At 35.3% G+C, this 18,573-nt stretch overlaps 1 protein-coding gene across 2 annotated transcripts in view; it reads right to left on the minus strand.

Moving 5' to 3' along the window:
* Graf (GTPase regulator associated with FAK) overlaps positions 1–18,573 on the minus strand; it is a 110,610-nt gene that overhangs the window by 72,317 nt on the left and 19,720 nt on the right. The window contains exon 1 of one of the 2 annotated variants that reach the window (XM_065228338.1): positions 2,139–2,841. The exons of the other annotated variant lie outside the window; for it this stretch is intronic. Coding sequence (XP_065084410.1) covers positions 2,139–2,190 — 52 coding nt within the window. The 5' untranslated portion in view covers positions 2,191–2,841. Of the gene's footprint in view, positions 1–2,138; positions 2,842–18,573 lie in introns of those variants that run through there. 2 annotated transcript variants of the gene reach the window in all.

An 18,573-nucleotide genomic window follows, 5' to 3' on the forward strand; every position in this document is an offset into this window, starting at 1 on the left:
GACAGTGGCAAGCACGTTGAAGCGCTATACACCGACTTCAGTAAAGCATTTGACCGCATCGACATACCATTATTAATCCTCAAATTGCAGAAAATAGGAATAAAGCCTGGACTTTTGAATTGGCTTCAATCATACCTAACACATCGTAAACAAATAGTCCGCTTTCAAAATAAACTTTCAGAGCCAATTTCAGTCACCTCTGGGGTACCCCAGGGTTCTCATTTAGGCCCACTTCTTTTTATTTTGTACATAAACGACATTTCCTACATACTTAAAAAATAAAATTGCTTGTATATGCAGACGACATGAAGCTTTTTATGGAAATAAGTAATTCTAGCGATGCAGAAGAATTCCAGAATGAAATCAATATATTCCACACCTGGTGTAGTAAAAGTCTACTTCAACTGAACGTAAAAAAATGTACTGCAATAGCATTTAGCAGAAAAATTGAAACACCGCATATTGAAATATCATTAGGCAACCAAATAGTAGAAAAAAGTAAAATTGTAAGAGATCTAGGTGTAATCCTAGACTCCAAACTAACTTTTATAGAACATTATAATACGATCATTAGTAAAGCAAACAGAATGCTAGGCTTCATCAAAAGGTTCAGTCATAATTTCGAAGACCCATACACTATTAAGCTATCATATACCACACATGTAAGGCCAATTCTGGAATACTGCCACCTAGTATGGAATCCATACATTTCCATACACGAAGAACGCATAGAATCTGTCCAAAAACAATTCCTTTTATATGCTTTACGTAAATTGAATTGGACTGCATTTCCATTACCATCTTACGAAGCGCGCTGCATGCTCATCAATATACAAACACTTAAGGAGCGCCGCCAATTTGCAATGCTTTTCTTCATCAACGACATTATTTCAATGCGCATAGATTCGGCAGAAATTCTCGCACAATTAAATTTTTACACACCTTGTCGATATCTTAGAACACGGAATTTATTTTCAGAAACATCGTACAGAACAAACTATGCAAAAAATAGCCCAATCAATCGAATGATGCGCCTATATAATTTGCATTGCGGAACTATTGACATCACTATGTCCAAGCAGCAAATAAAAACTAAGCTAAAACAGAATAGAATTAATGCATAGTATGTAAGTAAACATTGTAATAATCATTGTATGTAGTCTACACTGGCTTGACGAAATGGAAATAAATAAATTACTCTCACATTTTCCAGATGTTCATATAATTGTTAATGCGCTCCAGAAATTCTATCAGAACTTTGCTGAAGTTCCCGGGAATTCCCTGAGTTTCTCGACACTGCTTTTGATTGTCTGATCTGACTTGATGTTTTCGGAGCTTCCCTGCAACTCTCAATTGAAGAACTCGGTTCTGCTTTGAAATAATTCTCGTAAATACCTTTATCTCTAGACTTATGTGAAGTTCCTGAAATATTTCAAAAGTTTGTAAGTTTGAAAACTTACAATAATGTTGAAGTTGTGTTAAACCTCAACCTGATTGTCATGTCTTGAAAGCGTATGCGTTAGTTGTTTTTGTTGTTGTTTTACAAAAAAAAAAATCATATTTTTAACGCATTAAAAGGGGGTGGCCGTTGGACCCCGATTCATGAGTTGATGGGTCAATGTGTAGGGTCCAGGTGTGGGAGTTGCCTCCCTGGCGTCGGTAGCATTGGTGCTCAGCATCGACGGAAAACAACTCAAGGGAAAAAATGTATTTGCCGAAAACAGTCTGAAGCCGTCATTTTCCCTAGCTTAAAAACCTAACATGGACATTAGAATGCAAAAATGGCCCTCAGCCTTAAAATATAAAAAAGTTTCGAAACGAAAAAACAATAAATAAAATATACCATTTTTAATGGAATGCAGCGCTCATTTTACAATTTCGACACGCTAGCATGAGCAAAACAAAATCGGAAAGATTATTTTAAGCGCAGGAATCTACTGTGGTGTGAAATGAACAATAAATACTAGAACAAGGTTAATATGTTGATATGCCTTATGTTGGATTTTATAATCTAATCAACAGCTGTAATCATTTAGATTATGAACCCTCGACATTCAACTAAAAAACATTGACTTTCATACATCTTAAAATATCCAACAATTTGGAAATTTCCAAAAATGTGTCAAACAGCACTTAACTTCTCCGGAAACATCGTCCACATGTCACGCAAATGCAAATATTGTTTTTCATAGGTGTCAAATCGAAGATTACGTAAATTGTATTTTACACGCTCACTATTACAGAAGGCGCTGATACTTCTCTATTCACAGCTCCACGTTTCCATGAAAATGGCTTCTACAAGTCTATAGATCACAGCTTTCCCGTCACTGGTGTACATAAACGAACCGCACAACACAACCATCATCATCTACTAATGGGTACGATCAACCTCGATGGGCCCCAAACAAACAGGTGACTCTAACCCAGTCACATTGCAGCGCTTCAAAGTTCACATGGGTAATTAACAGACAGCTTGTACTACAGAACCCCTGTCACCATAGCAAAAAAAACCTGTTCTATACAACAACAGTGGCAGTGACAACAATTCAGGTCTCTCAGACACACATAAGTCCATTACTTCATCAGATCTCACGCGGATCAAACATCGCACATTCGTTTATAGCAACAAACAAAACAACCTGTCTGACGTTTTTTTTTTTTTTGCTTTTCATACCGCAATTATGGAATAAGTTTGCTAGGGTTGTTCACTTTATCAAATATGCGATGTTTACTTTCAAGACACTGATGGTAAATAATTTAGTAAAATACCTACTTATGTAAGATAAAATACTACTTTTGTTCAATAGATACGCGTTTATGGAAGCCTCCAAATCAATTGAACTATGAAGTCCAACGATAGAGACAGACAACGTGGTTAATATTTCGCCATTGGGTTTGAGATGAGAGTACTTGATCTCTATCTGCGAAGCTGCAGCAGTAGTAGTAATGCAAAATAATAACAAGGCTGAGCGGTGGTGCAGCCAACAAGTAGTGGTTGCCTTACGACTAAATTTATGATCGTATTCATACAATGTGTCTCCCCATTGCACATGCGATCGCATCGAGCGCGATGGTATGCTGCAAATGGCAAATAAATGAGCAAAAATTGAATACGTACCACCAGGAATGCTACCATCATCAATGGAGCAAGCAGGTGGGTTTCTGTGGGAACAACCTAGAACTGTATAAAAGTAGAACTGTTAGAAACTCCCGATTGCAGTATATACACATTTAATTTTTGTTGCAGAGATTTGAAGAGTCGATATTTTTTCCGGGGCTCAGTTAACAATATTTCCGATGCTCAGCTTACAATTTAGGATTTTACTGAAATGTCAGTTAATAAATAGATATTATCCAGAGATAACAGCAGGAAAATGCCGAGATTTTCCCGAGCTAGATTGTGTGTGTAACCCATTGCTCTTTCGATCTGTATTGAGATCCCCAACAACTATTCCAAATTTGAACGAATTTGGATAATATCTGGATTTGCGAGAGAACTTTAAAGTTGGTATGGAACAATGTATAAGAACCGGAGCATGTAAAAAATTCTGAAAATTTTCAATTTTTACCAAACCTGAGAATTAGATTAGCAAAACTATGCCGAGATTTTTTGTCGAGACAGCAAATGTATTCCACTTTTGCGCAAGAAGTTAATATTTTTGTTTACTTTTGGCCTAGTGCTCCGCTCATTAAAGTAGGAAAATAATAACTTTTTACACAGAAGTCGAATTGATTTGTAATCTTCAACAAAGTTGTTTGGCATAGTTTTTCCAATGTAAGTCTCAAGTTTGGTAAATATTGAGCAACTTTTGAATGCTTGACAAGCAAATGAATAGTTTCGCTTTGTTTTGTATACATTTTCCAAACAAACTTTGTAGTTTTTCCGCAAATCCAAACCCGATCACCAGTTTAGTACTATTGTCTTACCTGGCTCATGAGAAATATACGTTTAATTTCCCCCGAACTCGTCCAATTTTTCATTGTAAATGCTGTGTTAAATTAGAAGACACCCACCATGAGCCACTAGTGGAGGAACTAAGACAATTTATTTATAAAAAAAATTAATAAACGTTGTGCATATAACTTTCATACGTTAATCTATAGCTTTGAACCTCTATTTTGCTAGTAAAATATTACATTGTGTTTAACTTGTACATTTTTTTTTCGGAAACTCGTCCTCGATTATTTAATAGGAATGCTGTTCCAGTAGTTGTGGTATTTAATAAATTTGGTTCCTATAATAATTGGTTTCTAATAGATTTCACTATTGGGAGACGAACCAGCCCAGGGCTGAAACTCTCCTTAATAAAGATAAATAAAAAAAAAATCACTATTATAGGAACACTACACCCAACTGGGCAATGCTTCTATTACAATGTTTCGCAACTAGAATAGATTCTATAATGTGGTCGCCGGAACGTTTTTAAATAACTTTGTTATTTTAATATTAGCTTATTTTTCGAACAAACTTTGTTTCCCCAAATGCATTGCGTCTAGAAAATCATCTTGTGAAGGTTTTATACAAAAGTATGCATTCAGGAAAAACTTGCTGGCATGCTGCAGTCCATTGCAAGAACTGCCATTACACTTGTTGTATGAAACATATGTAGAGGATGTAATAAATCCAACCTTGCTACATTGTATATAAGATTAATTTGTGTTGCGTGTAATGGCAGTTCTTACAATGGACTGTGGCATACACACTAAGATTATTTTACCGAAATCTCAACAGCTGAACGTTCGGTAAACAGTCCGGTGATTTTTCACAGATTTTCTGCGATTTTTCACAGATATTCGTTAAAAAACTGTGAAAAATCACCGGTAAAATAATCTTAGTGGGTACAAGCAACTTTTCCCAGAATGAATATATTTGTGCAAAACCTTCCCGAGATTATTTTCTAGCAGCAGTGTATTTGGGAAAACAAACTTTTCTCAAAAATTCAGCTAATATAAAATTAACAAAATTATTTTAAATAAAAATCCGACGACCATGTTACAAAATCTGTTCATGCGGTAAAACATTATAAGTTCTACATACTTTTCATGCAGATCTGTAATAGAATCTTATATTTCCAGTTGGGTATGCATAAGTCAATAATAACATTTTCAAAAGAAATATTACAGTAAGTCGCCTATATTTTCATAATATTGCTATAACTCAATAACTGATTGAATTTCAAACCGATTTCACACATAACAAACTAAAAGTTCTTAGAGCGAAGTAAATTGAATGTAAAGCAAGGTATATCTGAGTCAAAAACAACAGTTTCCTTGTGCTAAATTAAATTATAATCAAATTCAACAACAGAACGTGTCGAAAATAGCAACAATACTTGAACCAATTACGAACATTGAATGAGTTTTCATTTGGCAATATTGGAAGCAGCCTAGTCCCAAAGGGAGATCTGCGTTGTTTCTCAACCACCAAATCAATCGATATTCATATTTGTAAAACCTGTGCACGTCCTCTTGCAAATTATTAATAGCCGCTCACTGGTGAAGGAACTCAAACGGACGGCGAATGATTATTCATCTTGAATAGGCCAAAAGCATCATGGAAATGTAAATCATCCCGGTTCTTGAAAGGAATGATAGAGAAAACAAAACCAACAACAGCTTCTCTCCGCACACGTACGACGTATTATTTATACTGGAAATGACTCAATTTGATTGCCGTGCACGAATTCGGAAAATAATTAAGCAAGAAAAATGAATTTAATAACCGTAAATGAGAGCAACTGACCGTTCGATACTGCAGCAGTGTTGTGACTGTCGTTTCAGACGCACCAGTTTATCAGGCTGTCGTATTTGTAGAAAGAGAAACACTCAATAATCTCGATGTTTGCGTAGCTACCGGATAAGGAAATCAAATTTAATCCAGCAACAAATGATTATCATAATTGGCACGCAACTCTATACACTAGTAGCTGCAGATGGAATCTGTAATAGGTACATATATCTTACACCTAAGGCTACTACAGTGGTGCACGATATTCAACTCACCTATTTGAAAATACTAATATCTGAGTAACTGAACTGGACTAACCTTTTTAGTTTTTTTAATGAGAGACTATACTGTATTGTTTTAAAATTGGATTTTTGTTCGATATAATTCAAATAAATAAATAGTATGTTAATAAAACAACTTGTAAAAACCTTTCTTTTAGAGTAGGGTTTCCAGATTTCCCGGAAATCAACTCCCCGGGACCGCGAAATAAAAAAAAAATAAACAACAATCCTTAAAAATAAATATTATAGTACCCATTATAGTTATAATACAATACAACACTTTCACTATCAGTCGGCAAATACAATAAGAAATCATAATTCAGATTGCAAAAAGCTCTCGTCATCTTATGTTAAATGGCAGAAGGAATCGGGTCACCTTTAGCTAAGTCGGTAAAGGCGCAGCTGGCTGGGATCGATTTCCGGTCTCGTCTAGGAATTTTTCGAGTTGGAAAATTTCTCGACTTCCCTGGGCATAGAATATGATTATAATTCGAAAGCTCACAATTAATAACTGTGGGAGTGCAATAAGCTAATATGCGGTAAGCAATAAGCTTGAAATGCGAAGAAGAAGAAGAAGAAGAAGAAGAAGAAGAAGACAGAATGAATACAATGGCAACAGGTTTTTTGCTATTTTAACTGGAAGCTTACGCCCCAAAGAAATATTTTTTTTCTGACGTTTTGTTTTTTCTAAAAATACTGGGAAAATTTAAAAAAAATCAGTTTATCAAGAAGATTTACATGCTTAAATTTTTGTAGAGGAAACGCTCCTATAGTTGCGGTACGTTAGAAGCGTTAGGTTCCTATAATTGTGCATGGAGACTCAATATACATAGGGTATCTATCTTATCATAAACAAAATTGAACTAAAAATAAAACCGATTGACCGATTCTTGCTGCTGTTTTAGGTTGACTTTTTGCCAGGATGATATCGATAAAATGTTTAAAAATACTAAAACTACGATAAAAACTTTCTGCATTACTTTGTTTATGTCGCTGATGCACCAGCTTCGGAGAATTATTGGAGGGTTGGTTTTCTTTATTTAATAGACTAACAGCCGTAGGTTGGTTCATTTCTGGGAGCCAGAAAAGGAGACCCCTTAACGTTGCAGAGAGTTTTAAAAGGGTTTGGGGAGTCCGGAAGGAGGGCATATTCAAGTTTCTATTCGTGGTTTAGTTCCAATTGATGCATTGGTAATAGTAGGTTTATTATTATTTAAATAGCGGAAATGGCTCTAATGTTGGCCTATTTATCAATTTTATCTAGATTAACTTGTCATTGAGACGGTACTATTGGATATTTTTGGTCGCTATTGAAAATTTAGTCGATTGCTGAATTTATGTATGGGCTCAAATTAGGGGCATTTAGGCCGATATTACATCCATTTCCCCTACATATTCAAGGAATAGCATATAACTTCATCTATGCAGATTTTGTACTGAATGTACAGTTGATAACCCTACGTCAACTGTTTTCATATGATGGATGCTTCAAGAAGGATTAATTTTAATGGTCATGCTTCTATATAAAAGATCTGTCAAATGATCAAATGGCATCAAATTAAATCGGTCCAATTTCAGCCAGCTATAACAGCCCTGGTTAAAAAAAATCTTCATGAGCCATACTATCTTAAGCGATTTTTTGGTGACAATGTCATTAGGGGCTTAATTTGGATTTTTTTTTTTTTTTTAGATTTCCTATAGGCCACCTTCCGGTTTTATTCATTACCTCAAAATATGCAAAAAATGATAAAGATTGATGAAGGTTTAGACGTCACGCAAATAGTTTGAAATTTGTATGGGAATTACTATGGTTGCGCTTAGGCGAAGAGGATCACAAAGGTATCGGATAGTAAAATCACGTTTGATGGAAGTATAAAATGATAGGAAAAACGCTACTGCAGTAAGTTAAATAGCTTTTTCTTTACTCAAGAGGAATGAATTAGTATTTTCCAAGTATCGACGCAAATACAAAGATACGGAAAGTCCAACAATTTAAAGTTTTTTGGTGGAAATTTTATTACAGGAGATTGATCCAGATTGAAAGATATCATTTTTGATTATTATTCTCTTCAATTTCAAGGGGATGACAACGTTTCAGTACTGAATCTGAATGAAGAGCCAATAAATAACGTAACAAAGTTTTTAACAGCTCACCAGCAAACAAAATTGATAGAACCTATAACGATGAAATTTATGAAACACTGCAAATGAGCAAAATGAACTAGATCTATATAGGCCAATCAGTTTCTTGAATTGTGACTACAAACTTTTTACTATCCGTATCCATATCGTATCCGTACTATCCGTATCGTAACCTTGGAACCTGCTAGAACCGGAACAAATCGCTTGTAAACCCGAGCATTCTTGCATAGATAATCTGAATGACATTCTACGAATAATTTTGCGTGTTGAAGAGTCAGTCAAATTTAAAGGAACTCTTGTTAGTTTAGGCCTCCAAAATGCATTCGACGAAGTTGACCATGCTTACCTGTTTAAAGTATTCAGTCATTTTAAATTTCCTGATAGTTTAATTCAGTCACCGGATAAAATTATTATAAAAAAAATCAGTACCGCTGAAAAACCCACCAAACGAAATATTAGGTGCCCATCTTTCGTTTGACACTTGTTCCATACATTTTTTGGGTATCAGTGGTCAAGAGAATTAATTGTTGGACGTAATTTACACTGAAAAAACGAAAAAAAATTAAAATTGTTCTAGACCACCCGATAGAAATGTCCACCCTAGTCTCACATGCAAGATGTGACCCTAAGTTTTCGTTTGGTGGGTGTTTCAGCAATACTGATTTTTTTCAATAAGTTTTTCTTCCAGAGACACTGTGCAGTTCATTAAATCTTTAGAATGTTGCTACTGCTTTGGTGCTTATTAATGTTTATTTATAAATGAGTTCAAAATTAGTTGCTCGGTTCGCCAACGATCCCGTTTGAGCATGATTTTGAATGTATTGCACATAGAGTTACTTTTTAAACAAATCAATTACAGTATTTCAAGTATGCTTATCTACGATAAATTTATTAAAACTATTGCTTATGCTGTCGATATTGATGTATTTGTTAAAAACTATGTGGAATTTGATTTGCTTATGCAAATCTTACATTCCTTTGAAGAATGCGCTAAAATTAAATTAAATTATAACAAATGCTAAATAAGTGTACTCTAGGACCTCAACTAATTCATGAGGTTGACTCTATAAAGCTTAAATTATGATAGGATAATTCGTAATGTAAAACATGCTTTACCTAAATTTAAAAGAATAGTCCCACCAAATCAAAAGCATCTAGCTGAAATAAGATCTGCTGTAAGGCAAACTTTATGGATTGGTTTATCGCGCTTTTATCTACCTAAAAACTTCTTTTAAAGCATAAACTTGATTAAACTTCATCTTAGTGCACTTTTTTCCCCCTGAAAATCACTCTGAACCTCTGTGCACGTGCAAAACTTCAACGACTTGCATGCATTACTATAACGTGAGCGAGGCACAGGGCTCCATCTAAACCGTTAGATGTAATTGTCAATCTACTGCCTTTGCATGAATACGTGTATTTAAAAGCGTAAAAAAGTGCTCTGGGGCTTTGAAGGTCTAAAAATGTCTTGTCATATTTTGTAAAATTTAACTATATGCGCCCGGTCATGACTATGAACGGAAACTGGATGCCACCTGAGGTTAACTATGATATTCCCTACAAGGTATGACAAACGTCACGTACATATTGGGAAGTCGGAGATCATCATCATGGCTCAATAATGTATATTCTTCACGGACGGCTCAAACATTGGACCAAAAATTGGTGTAGGAATCTTTGGTCCTAGAATAAAAATTGTAGTGGCAATAGGTCATTGGCCAACGGTGTTTCAAGCAGAACCTGTTTTATCACACTGTTTTCAGGAAAAAAATACCAAACGATATTCAGTAGTGTGGGTCAACTACTGATATCCTTTGGTATTTTTATCTGGAACTATGCTGGATGTTCATCTTACCTGAGGGAATTTAAAAAAAATCATAGAAAGGTGTTCCAATAAGGACTGTATCGAAAATATGTTGTAGATTTTTTTTTAATTCCAAATCCATAACAAATATTACAAAAACTTCATAAAAACTAATTAAAAAAATCTTGCAGGTACTTGTATGGTCTGTGTTATAGATGGCTCCTCTTATAAATTTTGAACAGTGTGATAAAACAGGTTCTGCTTGAAACACCGTTGGCCAATGACCTATTGCCACTAAAAAATTATGTTAGGGCCAAAGATTCCTGCACCAATTTTTGATTCAAGGTTTGATGTTTCACAATGCTCTTTCGATCTATATTAAGATATTGAATTTTAGGTTTGGTTAAAAATTGATCAATATATGAAATTTTTAAAAACAAATGAATAGTTTCTTTGCGTTTCCCTTACAAATTTTAAAGTTCCACCCAAATCCAGATTGTAGCCAACTTCGTTCAAATTTGGCGCAGTTGTTGAGGACCTCAATACTAATCGAAGGAGAAGTGGGGAGCAGGTATTTCTGATCAGCCATGCCAACTTGATCCACCCTAACATTCAGTTTACCGTTACTTACGTTCATTAAGGACACTTGTTTAGTTATGCTTACCTGAAAAAGAATTATAAAAAAATCAGCAAATGTGAACAAACAAATATGGAAATTTTAAAGAAAGAAAAAGATTATCTAGTACAGAGCATCATAGTTTCGCGTACATATATCGGGAAACTGACCACAGGCTTTAGAACATCGAACAAAATATAAACTGCACTATGATTATTAACGCAACGTTTTTGCACGCTTGCAGAGGCAAATTATGAAAATTGTTCTAATCGTTTTCCAGCGACGAAAGCACACAACAATATATCACAGCTACTTCATAACCATTAATACCTCGCTTGGCAGTCATCAGTCGCTGGTAAAGGTAGCAAAGTGCCTGGAAATGGAATCGAAGCGTGCTCAAGTGTCCTACATTTGAGCAAAACAACAATGTCAAAGACAGTGTCGTTGTCGGCACTGGTTGTGGTGGTAGATGTATGAAGCCGCTAATGGAAAACCATTTTGGCTGCCATGAACGGGAGGTGAGAGACAATCAACTTTAATATTACTGGCAGCTACTCACCATCATCGAGGAAAAAGGCTAGGTATTTCTCAAGGTCAGCACCGTTCATTACGGGGCTTGACTATTTGTGAGGCGCATGCATATGGATGTGCATTGATAATCACTTAACTCGAAGCTAACTCCTCGACGAGTGTTACTGCTATGGAAGCATATTTGACGATGTGACGTGAAGCTCAACCCGACGATAGATGGAATGTCACGTATTTTTTAATCATTGAATTTTGCAGCGGCCGTTATGGAAGACACTAACGCGCACAAACGGACAACTACTGGCGGGCGGATGGATGGAAGAGAGACACAATTGCAGTGAATGATCTGCCATGCAGACCTTCAACAATTATAAATTGCGCTTTTTATTGGACTCAAGTGACACACACTCAGACGTGCTGAGTGAAGCAGGATGATTTAGTGAAAAGACATACAAGAGAAGTTCTAACGCTTTTGCTGGCACTGGAAAGGACAGTTTTTTAACGTTTTGATTTTATAATGTAGGGTTAAATTAAGAACGTAAATGCCATTTAAACTTGTATCAAACCAAAATTATAGCATTTAAGCATTTAGCAGTTTTAGCATTTTTCTATATCAGACGTTGAGGGTTTGAGAGTAATAGCATTTTGATGTATATACCTTTGTTATAAAACAAATAATTTCTAAATAATTTAGAAAGTGCATGAATGACCACGCACGACCAACGACAAGTAAACCCACAAACCAAAAAAAAAAAGGATGAGTTAACCCGTTGCTTCCATCACCATGGAGCTGCTGACGACGAACAGATGAGGATAGAAGTCCAAGAGGAAAAGGAGTAAAATGCAACCAGTTCAGTCTCGAGGCAAATGCACTGCAAAAAGGTCATTTCTATTAAAAAGATTCAGTACATGATAATGCAACACATTGAATAAATATTTTCTCTCACCCTGCTCTGGTAGTATATTTATAACATTGTTATTCTTATTGTTGAGCACCGTATGCGTGATATTGTTTGTTCTATGAATTAATATAAAAATATAGAATATAAAAAAATATAGTGCAAGAAACAGTGTTTGGGGCGTGTTTGTTTGGATGTGTGAGGCGTTTTTTTTTTTTTTTTAATTTAGAACAAAACGCGCGACATAGAATAATTCAAACAGATTATCGAACCTGAATTGTCATGGTGTATCTTTTTAATGACAACATTTGGAGCCAGTCCGTATATCTTTGTGATCCACGGAAGAACATACATACTTAGAATGCTGATTTACACCTCTATGTTTACTTTATCAGATTTTTGAGTAAACATTACCACGCATACTATGAAACTAGGTTAATCTAATCAAATGATTGAATTGCCATTGACCGCAATTACGGCGTCGATATGCTTCTGAAACGTGCAACAGGTTCTGATTTTACAAGGGCAGAGCAGATATCGATATTATCGGGTAATATTTATCGATACGATATCCGATATCTTTTAACCCGATATCGATAAAACATCAACGTAATATCGGTATTTTGGGAAATTTTACATAATAACAAAGAAAAAACGCTTTTTAATAAAGCATAAAGTCAAACTTTGAACTTGAAAACGAGATTACCTGCCCACTGGCTGAGTTCAAGTTGAGCATGAGCATGCGCAAACAATTCGTAGTTGCTACTCCGTGGTTGACCAGATCCAGCGAAATTTATACTAAGAACCATATGAATGGGGCTAGCAAAATGGATTTTATTTATTCAAAAAAACATGTCCTGACAATGGTACATTTGATCAAAATTACGTTTGAGAATAAGCTGTAGATAATAATAATATGGCCTATCCGAAAAAAATAAACACTGAGAAAAAAATCGCTGCAAAATATATATTTTAGAGTAAAAAAGTTATTTTTTTCAACACAACCTACCTCCCCTTCAAACCCCCCTTTGGTTTTATTTTTTTTAAATGGAGAACTCTAAAGTTATGCCCTGAAATTTGATGCAAAGTGTTGGATGGTAAAATGCTGCAAAGATTTTTTAATTTATTTTCGTTTTGTTTTATCAATTTTTTAAACATAATCATATTTTGCATTTTCAATTATTTATTATTTATTATGTAATATGCAATCAAGAAAAATATATTTTGTAGCTGAATATCGTGAATAACATTAGAACGGGTGAACTTAGTAAAAATTATTACATGCACTAGTTCATTAAAAATGATACATTTTGGCATCATTTTACATTTTATGTTTTAAAAATTTGTGTAAGTAAAAAAATATAATAAAAACTACTTTTAAGCATTTTACCATCCAACACTACAACATCCACAACTTGATCAAATTAACATGGTTAGGGTAGCCATACTAGTTATGGCTATACGTTCCTATTATGGTGTATTCCAATTATGTCTTATGGGATTCCCTACAGTGATTTTTCTCAGTGTATATTTTTCGACGAATATGGTCTTTATTACCAACAACTGCTTTTCTGACGTCATTTTGATCAAATCAGATTATAAAAAAATGTCCGGAAAAAATGACAATTTTTAATGGGAAATGCCACCTTGGGTAGGAACCAACATATGTGCAAAGCTTCATTCAAATCGAAGAGAGTCATGCCCAACCAATTGACTATTTGACATGGAAATGCTCTATAGTCACTTTCATTCATTCGTAACTTCATAGTAAAAAAATAATTTTAATATCACATCAAAGTGGATGCACTTCAATCGTGTCGAAAATATGGTGTAATATTACTTGCCAAAAAGGATTAAATTATCATTAATACAGTGCATGAACTGACACTACGCTGCTTTTACTGCATTTGTTTATTTTTGTGGCCATCAAAATTACATGAGATTTTCGACATGATTGAAGTGTAATTAAGTAATATTAAAATTTATTTTTTGCTGTGTTGTTCGGGGATGAGATTTGAACTCGTGACATTGGCGTGAGAGGTACGGATGTTAACCATTAATGAATTTCAGATGCGCAATCGTATTTTTTTCTTATATCATCTAGATAAGAAACAAATTGAATTTGTTTTCAAAAATCAGAACAAAATCAAATAAAGATATGAAATCTATATTTTGCCACAAAAAAAAAATGAAAAAATGTAACTACTGTGATGCAGGGAAAATTGATTACTGGGGTAAAATTCTTGATATCTTTTTATTATAAGACTCCAATGGTAACTTTGACGGAGTTTTTTCATTTACAAAATACTAGATTTTTCTGAATAATTTTCAATTTTATTTAATTGACGTTCAATAGCTTTCAATATCAGTTTTCAAACATACGAATCATAGGTTCAATCTTTCCATGTTGTCCTTAACTTGAAAATAACATTTTTCATTGAACTTAGTGTTAATAAACTTATTTTTTTATTTGTTAAAATGTTTCCAATGTTAGAAATTAATGATTTTCTGTGAAATTAAATTACCAGCGATACATAAAAAATGCCTACATTTAGGCGCAACTGCTTTAAAAACATCCATAATATTTGCAGAAAATACGTTCGCGGAACAATAGTAACAACGTATTAAATATTTGCAGAATCCGTAATTGTTGAAAGAATTATTGATTGTTGATTTAAGATCAGCTGACATAGGAAATTTCAAGATTTCTAAGCGAGTGTTATGAGTATTATTATCAATCTGTTTGTTTTATAGTTAACCAATTTCAATTTAACTACATTTTTCACTACTGAGGTGCGTTTTCCTCGAAGTGAAATGGTACTGCTATATGGTATCATTCATTAGTACATAACTACTTCTTCCGGACGAATGTAATAACGATTGAAGCAAGTTACAAATAAACCTCGAATAGATATTTTTAAAAAGAGTGCAATATCATAGCCAGCTTATCATCGCCAAAAGCACCCCCCTTCAGTCGGAATTGAATTGAGATAATTGTCTAATTAACTTTCTGCGGCTTTGCTTCAGTGATTCGCGATAAAAGCGATCGTCTCCTGATCATTTTAGATATGCATAATTTACAATAGTACCACCCAAACGAAACAGATGTAGATATCCACGTTAGAGATCACTCATCTCTAGCGTTTCGGTGCGTCTAAATGTATGGCATGGCATCAATGGCATGCAGTAATGCTTGCCTTCAATGAGCAAAGTATTTCTCGCTCTTGTTAATAGAAAAGTAACCAGACACCACAAATGATGAAAAACGGCACCAGAACGACCGTGTTGGATGCGTAAAAATAATGAAGAGTATTTCTAGAGTAGGGGAAGCAAGCCACTGCATCATGCAGAAACAGGTTGCTCTTAGTTCAACGCTTAGTAAAAGCAAGCGAATTATCACGACGCAGACAACAATTATCTCATTGAGCATAAGCCAAGAGAGTTGATCGGACTCGGTGATGAAACGTCAGAGCTTCGAACTTCTCCCTGCCAACAACGCTGTTTTGCGATTTTTTGCAGCGAATGCAAAAACATTCAACCACTGAGGTTTAACGAACTTCGCAAAAGGGAAACAAAAAGGTTACACTGTTGATTAATCTTACGACACGAGAGATGTGTTGCATACCTACTACTACGCTCGGAATAATAAACTTTTAGGAGAAAACAAAAAAAAAACACAACAAGAACTGCACAACAACCGATTCCAGCGGTCGGTAGTGTACCTGTTTGGAATTTTACAGGCATATCGCGTGAGGGAAATCGCTCAAAAATGCTTCACTCAAACTTCAGCTCAACAAACCTGGGCCACACTATTTTTGCTATTTAGCATTGTCCACATGCATATGTCGGCCGGGTGTGTTCGGTTACAATTTGAATAGGAACTGTTATGATGTGACGAAAGGTACCGTATTCTGTCCCCAACAACAGAAACAGCAATTTTGTTTAAACAATGCGGCTATGAAATTTCACTTTATGTTTACTCGGTACCCTCCTCAGTCTTTATCTCTGTTTCTCGCTGTCTCGTATACGTTGTTGGTATTGAGCCTGTAGCTAACTTGTCGTTACCCCTTTGCCATGGTTCGTCCATGACGAGTACGGCCTGGACAAAGTGTACACGATGATGATGGACTTAGCGATGGATTTTCGTGCATTTTGAATTATTTCTGCATTGATTTTTTTTTTCATTTGTTTACGGTTCATAGGGTAGTTGACGGCTTCTGCAATACCTTCACCTAATATCATCAAGGGGATTAACGCTTATGTGCTTGACATTTTCTTTGCTTTTTTCTACATCGTTTTATTCAAATGGGAGCTGGGTACCAGAGTACTCCGCCGACAATTAACAAAGTCCTTGAGCGCTTAACTTTGGCTAATCGATGCTCTGATACATGATGTACCCTCATGCAAAAATTAAGAGCTCAAGGATGCTGTTTACCCCTTCTGACAATAATAGGTAAAAGGTATTGCCAAAGCCGTCATTTACTCTATTTTTTTTCCTCTGTTCGGGACATAACACCACTGCGACCAGTAATTTGATCTATTGTAGTATATCCTGTGTCCTTAGTTTAGTGCATGTCGTATTACTCCATCACTATTGAGAAATGATGAAGTATTCGGTTTTGATACAGTTGTCATTCTTGCCTTCATCGCAAGGAATCGATTCTAACTGAAAGGTTCCGCTATTTATACCCTTCGGAGTTGGAACACCCTCCAAAGGCGCGCCCCTTTGTAGTCAAAATTGGATTCCTTAACAACAAAAACAAGCTATGACACCGATAATGACCATGCATCAGAACCCTAGTCTTAACCACATCAAACTAGGGAACAACGATTAGAAGATTAGGAATCACATAGGTGAAGACTAACTAACTCATTTTTTCCTTGTTTCAAGATCATCCTCGGTCCAGGCAACCCGAGGACTTATTACTATCAACAAGGCATAAAAAGTAACAAGGACTAAGATGTGTTCCTTTGATTACTGAAAAATCCTGTTCCCCTAGTTTGAAGAAGTCAGGACTAGGAATCGGTGGTAGATCTTACATCCCGTAACGTACCACGAAAAGGTGATCTACCCACGTTACGGGGCGTCATTTACTCTATGTATGACATCTAGTTTTCGCGATATTGATTTTGAACTTTCATTGTTACTTCACAACAACGAAACAGCTATTTGAAGTACAAATGGAAGAAGTTTTTGTGTGGCATATTTACTTTGCATTTCTAAAAAAGCAAAAAAAAAAATACATTACACGACTAAGCTGTCCACCATTCAATATATCTTGTTCATCTGAACAACATTGTTGAATGCAGTAACCTTCTACCTGCCGGAGATGTCAAGTAAAAGCAAACAATAAGAAGTTTGATGATTCTAGATCTAAAATTGTGCAATTTGAGGATTGTCGTTTTAGCGCCATCTAATGAGAATTATGTAATACACTTTCTAAAATTTCGAAGACATTGTATTCCTGAACATATATTCTAAAGGTAATAAAATCCTATATGGATAAAATCCATTTGATAAGCCATACTGAATTCCTATTTTTTAATGTTATTTGAATGCGAGTAAATATTTTGCTAAAGTATTATTTGACTGAACAGTTTTTCAACGCACCTCTACTAACAAGATAAACGAAGGCACCACTTGAATTAATGATTAGAGAAATGGAATAAAATACACTGCTTTCTCAAATGTTAAAGTTTAATTACGTTTCATGAATCCCCAACTTTGCCCCCCTCCCCCTTGCAGTATATTTTTCTACATGGCTGGTCACTCTAACGTGGTACGTCATTTATGCATCTTCCCATATTATAATTTTTGATATTATTAATCAACTGAAAGTCTTGTACTTTATTAATAAAATTTAAGTGAGTCAAACTTCAAAAATATAAAAAATCTTATCTCATAAAAAATTCGGTATCAAACACAAGAGCCAGGAGATTAGTGAAAATATTTACCTACATCACTAGATTTCACGAGTGAAACCAACTCAGCAGAATAAACAGAACGCTTCATCAATGAAATCGATACACCAATGGTGTGAAACCGGAATCGAGTTGCTAGACTGCTTTTGCCGACTGGGAGGAAAAGAAACGATCCTCTGCGCTTCATAACACACACCCTGGGCGACCGATAATATATGTGCCGATCACTTGTAACTCAGCTTGTGCTTGTTCTTATGCCTATGTTCGGACGACCGCCACCACCGCTGCGCTGCCAGTGGTGTGCACTGCCAGACAGCAGAGAAGATGTGTTATGTGACCTTGAACAAACTGGATTCTGGTGACTCAACGTTATTTTATTTCACGTTCTTTGAAAGCGTTGTTTGTTCTTCTCTTCTCTGATTCCAGCAACAGTGGGAAGCGCAGGAAGATTCCAATTCGCGAATAGGAATATGATAATATAGATTCCCGATAACCAAGCTATTAAATTCTCTCTTCTTTGACTGTATTACGTCCCTACTGTGACTTTATGCTGGCTCTTAACTTAGTGTTCTTTGAGCACTTGCCCAGTTGTTAATGGAGAGCATTCTAAGCCTATACCATCGTTGCATTATTATTATTGTGTAGTATTCCTA

This window comes from Ochlerotatus camptorhynchus, unplaced genomic scaffold, assembly GCF_037179485.1.
Source record: "Ochlerotatus camptorhynchus isolate MF236.1 unplaced genomic scaffold, CSIRO-AGI_Acam_v1.1 ptg000286l, whole genome shotgun sequence".
In the NCBI taxonomy this organism is placed as follows: Eukaryota; Metazoa; Arthropoda; class Insecta; order Diptera; family Culicidae; genus Ochlerotatus; species Ochlerotatus camptorhynchus.